Raw genomic sequence first — 13,396 nt, 5'->3', positions numbered from 1 at the left:
CAGAAAGAATGGATATTGCTCCCGGCCATAGCAACCAAATGGGTAGCAGAAGCATTTACCAAAGGGTTGAATCCGAGAAGTTCTGATGCTTCCCGGAAATTGAAAGAAAGTTTGCTTGAATTCCAGGCAACAACATGGGCAGATGTTCACAACCGGTACCAGTCAAAGATAAGAATTGAAGATGATCAGCTCAGCTTTCCGGCATCAACCAAAGGCCGGGACCGGGAAAAGAATAAGGAGAAAGTGAAGGATGATTTCGACATAGATCGACGGTCTTCAAGGGGTCAGTTTTTCCCTATGAGCGGGCCGAAGGACGCGGCAGAGGTTTCTGGTCAGCGGATAGATTCGCTATCGATACGAGAACTGATCGTGGCCGGAGTAATATCTCATTGCAGGATAAGGAGACATCGGGTTCTCGAGATTCCTCCTATCCCAGTCTTTCCAAGTAAAACTTTAACGTCAGCGTGGTGGAGTTGGTATTGGTTATGAGAAACATCAAAGAGGCACGATTCTCGAAACTAATGAGATCTAATCCCATCCAAAGGGATCCTAAGTTGTGGTGCGAATATCATGGGACCAACGGTTACCGGACAGGGGATTGTCGGCATATGCGCGAGGAGGTGGCGACATTACTGAAAAATGGTCATCTCAGAGAATTTCTAAGCGACTGGGCTAAAAACAACTACGGTCACAATCGTGATAATACAGAACCTTCAAAAGCAGGAGAAGATCCCCCATGCTTGACGATCAACATGATTTTTGGGGGGAATGAAATTAATGATGTGACATTTTTGGCGGCAAAAAAGACAAAGGTGTCAGTGACCCACAACAATAGATTCCGGGAAGTCGCTGAGGACGACATTACTTTCACGGAGGAAGACGCAGATGGACTGCTACCGCCGCACAACGATGCATTGGTAATCTCTTTAAATGTCTTAGATTTTAAAATTAAACGTGTTCTGGTGGACCTAGGAAGTTTGGCCAACATCATCCAATAGAGAGTGTTGGAGTAAGCCAAGCTTACCGGAAGTATTATTCCGGCCAAAAAACTCCTCGTCGGGTTCAACCTAGTGAGCGTGACAACTCGAGGAGAGATCCTGCTGCCCAAAAATGCCGAAGGGGTGATGAAGACGAACCTTTTTGAGGTGGTGGATGACGATCTGGGATACAATATTATCCTGGGGAGGCCGTTGTTGTACGAGATGAAGGTTGTGCCATCAACATATCATCAGTTGTTGAAATTCCCAACTACCGAGGGAATTAAACAAATAAGAGGCGACCAACCAACAGCAAGGGAGATGAATGCAATCTCAGTTTCTAGTAGCAAAGGGAAGGAGCATGCGTCATAGCAGTTACAGGAACCGATGCCTGCTTCCGAGCCGAGCGAAGTCAGCTAGGTGGAGGAGTCGTCAGAATCCTATCAGGTACCAAGATACTTTCAAGTACTAGAAAAAATGGACGTAACAAAACCCACAACGGAAGAACTTGAACAAGTCGCATTGTTCGAAAAATTCTTGGAGAGGAAGTTCCACTTGGGGACAAGACTACACCCCGAGTTCAGGTCTGGATTTATCGATTTTCTTAAATTTAATGTCGATTGTTTTGCGTGGTCGTATGCAGATATGACAGGTATCCCGCCAGAAGTGGTCGTGCACAAACTAAGCCTGGATCCCAACATCCCTCCGGTAAGACAGAAAAAACATCCTATTTCCGAGGTCAGAAAAAAAATTGTCAAAGAAGAGGTAACTCGCATGCTTGATATGGGTTCAATCCGAGAGGTAAAGTATCCTGACTGGCTAGATAATGTAGTAGTAGTTCCAAAGAAGAAGAATAAATTTTGCATATGCGTAGACTATAATGACTTAAATAAGGCGTGACCAAAAGACTCATTGCCATTGCCAAACATTGATCAAATGATTGATGCGATGACCGAGCACGAGTTAATGAGTTTCCTCGATACTTACTCCGGGTACAACCAAACCAAGATGAACCCAGAGGATCAGGAAAAAACTTCGTTCATAACAAATTTCGGCACATATTGGTATAATGTGATGCCTTTCGGGCTAAACAACGTCGGCACCACTTATCAACGGCTCGTAAATAAAATGTATGAGAAATAAATTGGGAAAACTATGGAGGTTTACATAGATGATATGCTGGTTAAGTCTTTGAACACATGTGACCAACTGAAACACCTACAAGAGACCTTTGATATCTTAAGGAAACACAACATGAAGCTTAAACCCTGAGAAGTGTGCATTTAGAGTCAGCTCCGGTAAGTTCCTGGGATTCCTTGTGTCGCAAAGAGGGATCGAGGTTAACCCTGAAAAAATTTGAGCAGATTCATTTACCGGTCTTCGAAAAATGCCATCATTTCTTTGCACTCCTCAAAAGAAGAATAATTTTGGATGGACCACGGAATGTCAGCAGACTTTGAAGGATTTGAAAAGGTATTTGTCAAGTCCTCCATTACTATCAAAACATGAAGAAGGCGAACAACTACTGATCTACTTAGCAATCTCAGAGGTAGCAGTAAGTGTTGTTTTAGTCCGTGAGGATGAAGGTACACAATCTCCTATATATTTTGTAAGTAAAATTTTTCTGGGAGTAGAAACTCGCTACCCACATTTGTAAAATTTAGCCTTAGCCATCGTAGTCGCAGCTCGAAAGCTATGGCCTTATTTCCAATGTCACCTGATAGCTGTGGTGAAAACTTTTCCCCTACAGAATATTCTTCATAAACCTGAACTCTCAGGTAAGTTGGCCAAGTGGGCCATCAAAATGAGCGAATTTGACATAGAATATAAACCCAACACTACAATTAAGTCACAAGTTTTGGCCGACTTTGTTGCCGATTTCAGTCTGAGACTTCTACCTTTGGCTACCAAAGAGGCAGTAATGCTATCAGAATAGACATCGGGAGTTTGGACCTTGTTCACGGACAAAGCTTCCAATATGAAGGGGTCCGAGCTCGTCAGAGTGTTAACCACGCCCTCAGAAGAAACCCTAAGGCAGGCCATAAGAATTGTTCCTCTGACTAACAATGAATCAGAGTATGAAGCTTTGATTACATGGCTTGAATTGCTTGGGGACTCGACTCTGTGGTCATAGAAATCAAATGTGACTCCCAATTGGTAGTAAATCAGGTCTACGGGATCTTCGAAGCCAAAGTGGAACGTATGCAACAATACGTAATGAAAGCCCAGGCTCTGCTCGGTCGGTTTCGGGAATGGACAATTACGCACATCTCGAGGGAAGAGAATGCAGAAGTAGATGCGCTGGCCAATGTTGGATCATCCACAGAAATGAAGGGATCGGACTCCGGTACAGTTGTGCAACTTATGCTTTTGGTATTGGACGTGGATATATATTACAAGGTAAACACGACTAATTTGGTCTCGGACTTTAGAAATGAGATAATTGACTATCTCGAGCACAGAAAACTGCTTGAATATCCTAAGGCATCTCGGGCGCTGTGCACTAAAGTAGCTCGATACAGCTTCAGGGGATGTCAATTGTACAAAAGATCTTTCCAAGGCCCGGTTGCCCGTTGTTTGGGAACCTTCGAAGCTAACTATGTTATGAGAGAATTCTACGAAGGGATCTGCGAAAATCACTCAGGCGCGGATTCCTTAGTGATAAAATTAATTAGGGCATGATACTATTGGTCCCGGATGGAACAAGACACAAAGGCTTATGTTCAAAAATTTGATAAATGTCAATGCTACGCATCGTTGGTACATCAACCGGCAGAGCCACTGCACTCAGTTTTGTCACCATGACCGTTCATGAAGTGGGGGATGGATATCGTCAGACCTCTGCCCCCAGTAAGGTAAGATTTCTTTTGATTTTAACTGACTATTTTTCTAAGTGGGTTGAAACAGGTCCTTACCTGAAGATCGACGAACATGAAGTGGTAGATTTCTTGTGGGAGAATATTATTTGTAGATTTGGGATACAAAAAAAGATAGCCTACGACAACAGGTCACAATTTATAGGCACAAAAGTCATAAAGTTCCTTGAAGACTTAAAAATCAAAAGGATCACATCATTACCCTATCATCCGAGCACAAACGGTCAAGCAGAATCAACAAACAAGGTGATTATACAAAATCTTAAAAAGAGATTGGAAGCAGCTAAAGGTAAATGACTCGAAGAGCTACCAAAAGTACTATGGGCGTACCAAACAATGGCCAAATCGAGCACGGGGGAGACTCCTTTCACTCTTGTGTACGGAGCAGAAGCCCTGATCCCGATGGAAGTAGGAGAGCCTACCTTGAGATATTTCTGGGCGAATAAAGAAACAAACAATGAAGCAATGTTGGTCAATTTGGAGCTGCTCGATGAACACAGGGATTTGGCGTATATGAGGATGGCAACCCAAAAGCAGAGAATAGAATGATATTATAATCGAAGAGCCAATCTCTGTTATTTCAAAGTAGGAGACTTGGTTTTAGGGAAAGTAACTCAGAACACCCGGGAGATCAATGCGGGGAAGCTAGGTCCAATATGGGAAGGCCCCTACCGAGTTTCAGCTGTCGCCGGGAAAGGGTCATACGAGTTAGAAAATCAAGACGAAGAAAAATTGCCAAACAACTGGAATGTGTCATACCTCAAGAGGTACTATTGCTGATGAGCCTCGCCTATACTGAAAGTATGTGCTGCACTTTTTTTCTCATCGTCTAATTTTTATCCCTATTGGGTTATTCTGGCAAGGTTTTTAACGAGGCAGCAACGGAAAAGCATACTATGAAGGAAGCTTCAGCGGCAGAAATAAGACCTTTAAATGACAAGGCACACAAACTCGGTAGCAAAGTTTCTACCGCGAAGTAAAGTTTGCTGTCGAGCAAAGATTACCCGACCGTTCACAAGTGCAAGCCACTGGGAGATTGTTATATAATCTTTCGATTGATAGCATAAATTCCTAAGGGGAAGTGAAGTTTGCTATCGAATTGAAGATTATCTAGAAATTCACTAGTGGAATCCTCAAAGGTGCAAAACTTTCAGTGTTCAAATTCGCATTCTTCGCATTCGAACACTGGGGGGAATGATATGAGGATACGTCAACAATGACTGCCACATCGACCGGAATACGAACACGGAAACATAGTTGTATTATCGGAACCAGGGACTGCGCGACCAACCCCGTAGAAACAAGTTGTACAAGTTAGCCACAACAAATTGCAATTTCGTTTTAGCACAATGAATGCTTATGTACTTTTGAAAATGGAAGGACTAAAGTAAAGTCATTTTATTTCTATCTTGTTTCTTTTCTGAACGATGAATTGATCTTATCATTTGAAAATTAAACAAGTACTTCAAATGCTAGTGTCGTAATGAACGGGAGACGCCCTCTTCAAGAGCACCGTACACATAAGAGTGCCCTCTCTTATGAAACCCTCACATTAAAGAGTTGATTTCAGAAGAACTTATGTCTGGAATCCAAATAATACCGGGGGAAAATACACCCGAAGCCTTTCATATCTCGGTGCAGAAAAATTGTGAGAATACTTAAACAAAAAGAGCGCAAAAAGGAAAACTTGCACAATACTTAAACAGAGAGTATGCATAGAGAAAAACTTGCATGATACTTGAACAAAAATATGTTTCTATTCATAATAAACGTGCCGAACAACACAAGTACAAAGATATGAGAAAGAAAAGAAAACAAAAACTAAGTTGTTGCATCTCCGGGACCCGGAGGAAGAGAAACATCTGTGCCCCCAGGAGAAGTGGGTGGATCCGCTGCCGGTTCAATATCTTGGCCTTCACCATTTTGGCCTTCAGCGTCATCATCTTCCGGTTTATCTTCAGTTACCGAGAGTTCGGAACCAGAACCAGAAGAGTCGGTAGCATCAGGCCAGACTGGGGACCCCTTCGGGCAATTGACTCCAGCTCGCAGGCCTTAGCGATGTCGGCATCAAAATCAATGATACCCGCCTTGGCCTCTTCTAAGGTTATTCTCCTCATGCTATACATAGAATATGTTATTTTAATAATGAGGGAAGCCTCTCAGCACTAAAGTTGTTCTTTAAGGTGGTCGACCTTGGCAGAAAGGTTATCCTGCGTGGATCTAGTAACTTGGAGGTTGACATCAAGGTCACGAACAGTGGAGCTGAAAACTCTATTGTGCTTTATGGTCCTCTTATGCTTCTCCTCCAACCGTGCATACTTCTCCTCGACAACAGTAACTTCTTCAGCTTTGGACTTTAAGGCTTCCTTCAAATTACTCAATCTTTTAGCATAGGCAGCATCACGATCGGATGCAGCAAGGACGACATTATGGACTTCAACCCATTTGGCCCCAGCTTCTTCAAATTGTTCCCTTAACGGGGCGATCTCCTGGCTAAGGGTCACTACTTCTTGCTCGCTTTGCTGCAACCGAGCCTCCAACTCAACGACATCAGTAGCTTATGCTTCTTCCAGTTCTGAGAGGCGAGCATCAGTCTGGTCTCGCTCGGCCAAAAGTTGATCTCGCTCGGAGCAAAGTTCATCCTTATCACGAATCAGCCTTTGAAGGCCCTCGAAAGCAAGAAATTTGGCCTGCAAAACAAAAATGGAAATTTAAAACCCTACCCTCACAAAGATAGAAGAAATAACAGAGGAAACAAATCATGTACCGTCGTTGCATTGTGCATGGCACTTTTTAACAAATACTCCCTCGAGAGAGTTTGTATTTTATCCCTATCTTCTTTTGAAGCCAAAGGCTTCACATAATTAGCAAATTTTACCGGTCGGGATAACAGATGGCATCCGGTAGAGACAGAGAGGGTGAAGCTCCTCCTCTTTTGGGGATCTTCGAAGGGGACAACATAATTTTGCCCCAAATATCCATGAACTGGTGACTGGGGAAGAGGGACATCCTCTCGGGAAACTACGGTCGATAGAGATGATGTAGCAGTTGCTGGTGGCGAAGGCAGAGTTGGTGAAGGAGGAGATAAAACTGATGGTGTTGTAGGTTGAGAAGCGGTTGCGGCAAATGCAATACTGGTTGTTGGTTTCTCGTCAACCAAAGATGGAAGGGACCCAGTACTTAGCTTCACGGTACCGGGCACGTTGATTGGGACTCAAAGCGAGTTAGTATTTTCAACCATATCATACTCCTCAGAGCTCCGGTACTCAGCCTCACGGTACCGGGCACTGTTGAACTGATGAAGGTTGGCATCTTTTATGTAGAGAAGCCCCCTCATCACTGGCTCCTCCATCTTCATCGATTACCATAATTTTTGTGATCGGCTCGGGCACGACGCTCATCACCACAACATCCGGGGATGGCTCGGGCGCTGCATTCTTTGCTTTTTTACTTTTTCCCCCGACCGCGGAGGAGCATCGTCTTTTTTGTTGCTTGTTCTCCGGCCGGGGACTCCGAGAAGAAGCACTTGCACCAGAAGTAGACCCGGAGACACCTGTTTGGGTAAAAGCCTCATGCAACAGCCTCGTCACGTCAGCAGGATTAGCCAAAACGTCCTTCTCGGGGACGACAACTAAGCCCTGGGGTAGACCAGAATTCAACAAGAGAAAAGGGTTAATCAGCTTTCTTATACGAAAGGAAAAAAACAAGATGAGTTCAACCTACCATGATTTTTGGCCTTCCACTCATATTTAAGGGCTAGTTCTTTCCACATGTGGGTCTTGGGCGTAGTAACATCCAAACAGTTTTGGACCCACTGGTCCAAGTCTTCGACCCTCGGTGGAGTCCACCGAGTTGCTGAAATAAGTGAAAGAAGAGGGATCAGTAACAACATGGGATGATCTTTAACTAGAAGAAAAGACAAACAATGAACTTACGAGTACGGTTCCACAATTTCGGAAAGGATGGAGCTGTGGCCGGAATGATATCCCTGATGGCAACTGCAACAAACTATTCCATCCACCCACGGTCGTTGTCATCATCCATAATGGTTAGCAGAGCATGATGGCCACATTTTCTGAAATTTATCATCCCCCTGCGGAAAATCTTGGGCGAATAAAGGTTCATTAATCGAGCCAGGGTTAGCTCCTCTCCCGTTTCCTGGCATAGACGTTGAAGACAAGCAATTGTCCTCCACACAGAAGGACTTACTTGCTCTAGGCATACCTGGTAATGGATGCATAACTCCACGATAACAGAGTCAACCTCCCTGCTCAAAGAAAACGGCCCCAAAGTGAATACGTATAAAAATACATGAAACCCTTCTTGGGTAAGGTTATCAGCTCCGCCGGGTCAAGAGCGATGATGTTTAAGTCATGGCAATGGCAGTCTTCCTTTACAAAAGAAATACTGGAAGGACAGATAGAAGAAGGATGCACGCCAACAACCCACGTGCGGGGATTAGCAGAAGGGTACTTCTCTTCGAAGTCCTTAGTTGTGACAAGGCTTCTTGGAATGATGGTGCTCACCGTAGGAGGAGTGATGTCACCCAAATTTATACCACTGATTGGGATTTTGAAGCGGTCGATGCAATTATAGTTACCCAACTTTGAATCGGTATCGATTCCTCAGAGAGATTATATTGGATTAGGTATATACTTAGACTAGGTGTATGAGGTGCCTAAAATGCACTTCCACATTTATGCTATTGTTTGTAAATGTAAAGCTATAGAACAATATTTTTAGTGTTGTTGTTTTTCAAGTTTATAAAAGATCTAGGGCTGTGACTTCCACCTAGGTGGTTACCTAACGGGTTGTGGGCTTTAGGGCATGTTTCATTGGTCGGGTGTAATATAAAAATCAACACGCGATTACCCACTCGATACTTCTCGGTAGTTAGAATGGTTTTGTCCAATTTGGCTTTCTAAAGTCCAAATGGGTAATTCACAAAACCGTTGATATATGCTCAAGTCGGGTCTTACTATCTCTAAATTTAACCCTTTAATTGGGGCTATCAATTTTTTGAGTTCACCCCAATTTCTTGTTAGCCAAGTTTTCTTAGACTTAGTCTCTCTTTCTCAAGTAGAGACTAAGTCAATTAGGCATGAATCAATATTTGCAACCATTAATTCCTAAATTCAAGCAAGAACTCGGCTAAATATCATACACCCAACCTTAAACAAGCCCTAAATCAAACACCCATTAAGTACGCACACTAAGGTTGAGTCACAACCCTAGTTAGAGATTTAGCTACTCATAGGAAAAAATCAAGAAACTAAGGAAGAAAATAAGATTAAACTTATAATAGATGATAAAAGGATGAAAATCCAATGTTAAAAATGATAAACTAATACAAAGTTTCCCAAAGCAGTAAAGGAAAAACGGCTATCTACTTTCTGGAGTTCAAACTTAACCTAAATTTGACAAAAAGAACTACTTATACACTGATGAAATTATCGGATAAAATTACCCTTGTGGAGGTTCGGTGGCTGCACAATTCTGTGTGCGGTCTGCACTTTGAAGTTGGGCTTGACAGGATAGACTTTTGCGGTCGCACAATTCTAGGTTACAGCCGCACGTCTTCAGATTCTGTGGACCACACATTTCTGAGTGCGGCCGCACTCTTGCATTTGAGCTTGACAGGAGGGACTTCTGCGGACCGCACATTTCTGAGTGCAGCCGCACTCTTGAATTCTGCGGCCGCACAATAATAGTGCGGTCCGCACTTCTTCATGGATTCAGAACTCCATCTCTCTGAACCTCATCTTCTGCGGCTGCTCAATAATTGTGCGATCCGCATTTTGCAAGGGAATTCTGTTAGAGGTCCTTCATAGTCTGCGGCCACACTCAATATTGTGCGGTCCGCACTTTGCCCTTTTCGCTTGGTTTTTGTCCTTGTCCAAAAATACTCCTTCTTGTGTTGAATTTCATTGTTTTGGCTCTTTTTCCAATGCTCCTGCAAGTAAGCACATTTTATTAGTTTTTGGGAATACCTTTAAGCATTGTTGAGCTAAAACTAAAGTAAAAGAATGCAGATAAGTAGTCAAAATCCCTACTTATCAACTCCCCCAAATTTAAGCTTTTGTTTGTCCTCAAGCAAATAAGGTAATTCCTACCTCTACAAGAAAAGAACTATTTCAGATGGCCTAAGTTGCATCAAACACACATCAATTGGGACCAAGAATTACCCACACACTCATGAATTATCAACAAGGCCATGTTTTGAATGTTAAAGCACAAATAACTCTTATGTGACACTTGAGCATCAAGAGTTGACTTTACTCATCAAGGAAGTTCGCACTTTTATGTAAGTCATTGTGTATCCCAAACTCATCCTCTTATACTCTCTATAATCTTATCTAACTCAAGAATGTAGCACTCAATTCAATGATTCGTGAAAGGTTCGCTCATCACTCTCAAAAGAATGTCACAAGTACGGATCTAAGTACCATATATGCTTGCCCCTCATGTAGATCACCACTAATGTAAGCTTACTCGACTTGAAATCACGTAGGGTGTTTTCGGCATGTAATGAAGGCTTTTGGACTAAGGAGGGAAATGTTGGAATGGAACGGGTTCATCTTTCCTTTAGCACTCTATTTTCTCTTTTTGGCTCATACTTTGCCTACTCTTTGAGTCATTTTCTTTTTCCTTAGGGGAACTAGAGAGATTTGAAATCACTCTTTCTTGGTCATGATATTCATATTCTCCTTCTTTTTTTTCTCCATGATTTGCACTTTTGCTTTCTTTTGAATCCTTTCAACCCTTCAAATTATTCACTTTCTTTTTGTGTTTTTCTTTTGTTCTTTCTTTTTTTTTCTTTGCCTTTCCTTTTCTTCATTTCTTTTCTCTTCATGTGCCTTGATACAACTTTCAAACTCCTCATCTCTCCCCAAAACGTATGTTTTCGCCATTTGTTTCTCACGAGTGCTAAGGAAAGCTCGGGTGCCAAGAGAGGGTCACTATAAAACGGGTAAAGGCTAGTAACATGGTTATCGAATGAAAAAGGCTCTAGGCTCAAAAGGGTTGACTAAGGATAACATCATTAGTAAGCCATGGAAGGTTTCAAAACGGGTCAAGGAGAGCCTACAATCACTTTTCAAGCTAGGCAAAATTAGAATTTTGTCTAGAAACACATTCGGAGCAAGTTCTAGACCATTCGCAAGGGTACTTGGACTTGTAACAAAATATCTCACCTCTCACACAATCGGATTGTTAAAGAGGATAGAGTCGAGGGCCCACAATAACCGTATTCAAGATTGAAGATCGCTAATGGTTTAACTAAATCACCCGATGATTGCCTAAGTCAACACAAGAGTCACAAGGTCACTAACTAGAGCCATTTCTTTTCAAAAGCTTGTTTTTAACCATAAGCGTGTAGTTAAGTGTGTTGGTACCAAGTGAAGCATGCTTGACCCTTTTTTATTCATTAACACTACTGTTTCTCTAAACATAAAAAACGGACTCAATCCCTTAAGAAGGTTGTCACGCCATCCATCATTGGGAAGAGCCACCCGGTTCACACAAAACCCACCTTTGGAAAGAACCGTGGCATTAAAAAAACCAAAGGCTTATTTCTCACTTAAACATAAAAAGAAGCTACCGAATAAAAAAGAAGCTATTAACATAAATAAGAAGCTAGACTACTAAGAAAACAAAATAAAGAAGCTATGAAATAAGCTAATGACAGTAAGACAAATGAATATACAAACCGAGGGAAATAGAATATATATATCAAAAGAGAGTGAGGAATATATACATAATGAAAGAGAAAATAAAGATAAAAGAAAAATAGTATTAAAGTTATTACAAGCCAATGTCATCAAATCAAACCAACCAAAATAGACCACCCCCTGAATAAAAATAAGTATTGTCCCCAATGCTTAGCAAAATCAAAATAAGGGAGGGCAGAGAGTAAAGAAAACTCCTTATGTGGTCTCAGGGTGCATGGAAGCATCACCACCCTCGGGCTCCTCCAACTGGATCTCATTATCCTCTACTCGGGGAACAACAGGGTTGGTGAACATCTGAAGCACCTCCTCGGCAGTATGGGCAGCAAGGTCTGGCTCGTCAGACTGGCCAGTTGGTGCCTCTGCTGATGGTGCTGTTGTGTTTGCTGGTACTGATGGATCTATCTCTATCAGTTGGTCAAATGGTAAATCACTAGCTGCTGCAATCTTTGTCAACTTTTTTCTCAATATCTCCACTGATTTCTTTGAGGCCTGGTATTTCCTCATCTTCTTCACTTGTTTGCCTAACTCCTCAATAGCTCCCCCATGTGCCACCAGTGTATCTATAATGGTCTTCTGGTTGTCCATGATCTTCTTCAATGTTTCCTCTACTGACGGAGGAACCTGTGGTGCTGCTGGGGTAGAAGACTGTGCTGCAACAACACTGGATATGTCAGACAACTTTGAAGTAGCTATCTGCATCCAGTTGTTGAGACTCGCCAATGTCTGGGAGACTCGCAGCGCAGTAAGTAGATATGTGGATTAGGCAGGCATTGGTACTGATGTTGATGGTCTAAAAGATTAAGGTGGTGGAATGTCAACTGTATCAGTGGAAGGACTGGCTATTGTCGAAGTCATATGAGCTGTACAAGGCTCAGCAGCTGACTCTGTAACCACCACTGAAGGCTCATCAGCCTGACCAGCGGTGGTAGTTGCCTTACCCTTGAACTTTGAGTTTTCCGGACCTTGCAAGGAGTACCATGAGAAGGGTTTCTTGGCCTGCACTTTTGTATCAAAACTCCTCGGCTCCACCTTTGCACCTGTGAAATATTCTGTGAGGGTGTTGGGATATGGGTAGGAGCTTTCACCTTTTCGGACAACCACTGACATGTTGGCCGACATGATGGAAGCCACATTGATCGGGTACCCGGCCATAATAGATGCCACCATAACTGCTCGGCGGATTGTAAGATTGTTCTCATTCCGGTTTGGGTCAATACGACTGCACACAAAAGTTTGCCACCCTTTTGCTTCAAAATTGAGGGTGGCCCGTGCAATAGGAACCCCTATTGTGATCCACGGTGTTGGTGGTCCTGGAGGAGCCAAAATCTCTGATAACCAAGGGCGAGCTGCATAACCCATAGCAAGCTTCTCCAAGTACTGGATTGCCTCTACCTCCTCGAATCCCAGGTAAGTGTTCAGAGTGCTTGGGTCGAATCTGACTTTCAAATTTCTCACTTTGGTCACTTTGGTACCCTTCTTTATGTGTGCCATATTGGAATAAAACTCCCGTACCAAGTGCTCTTTGGCATCCATAACACTCTGGTGAACCACATCCACCCCTTGCGCTCCCTGAACTACTTAAGGACATTTGGATTGTATTTATCCAAATCCTTCAGCAAGAATTTTCGCTCAAGTATGAGCGATCTCTAGGGCTACCAGTCTCTAAACTTTGTGAAGGTAGTCAAACTCACGAACCTATCTTCCCATACTTCCTTCTTCTTCGACCTCTCTAGGATGCCCCTAGTGTCACCTCGTCTACCATCATCAGGAATATCATCATAATCTACTGCAACTGGTGCAGAGGGAGTGTGTG

At 42.8% G+C, this 13,396-nt stretch overlaps 1 protein-coding gene across 1 annotated transcript; it reads left to right on the top strand.

Moving 5' to 3' along the window:
- Positions 1–521: 521 nt before the first annotated feature.
- On the top strand, positions 522–998 carry LOC138897181 (uncharacterized). Its single transcript, XM_070183140.1, has one exon. The coding sequence runs from the start codon at positions 522–524 to the stop codon at positions 996–998; it is 477 nt and encodes a 158-aa protein (XP_070039241.1).
- Positions 999–13,396: the final 12,398 nt, after the last annotated feature.

Source organism: Nicotiana tomentosiformis, chromosome 8 (assembly GCF_000390325.3).
Source record: "Nicotiana tomentosiformis chromosome 8, ASM39032v3, whole genome shotgun sequence".
NCBI lineage: Eukaryota > Viridiplantae > Streptophyta > Magnoliopsida > Solanales > Solanaceae > Nicotiana > Nicotiana tomentosiformis.
This window is presented reverse-complemented; position numbering and strand designations above follow the sequence as displayed.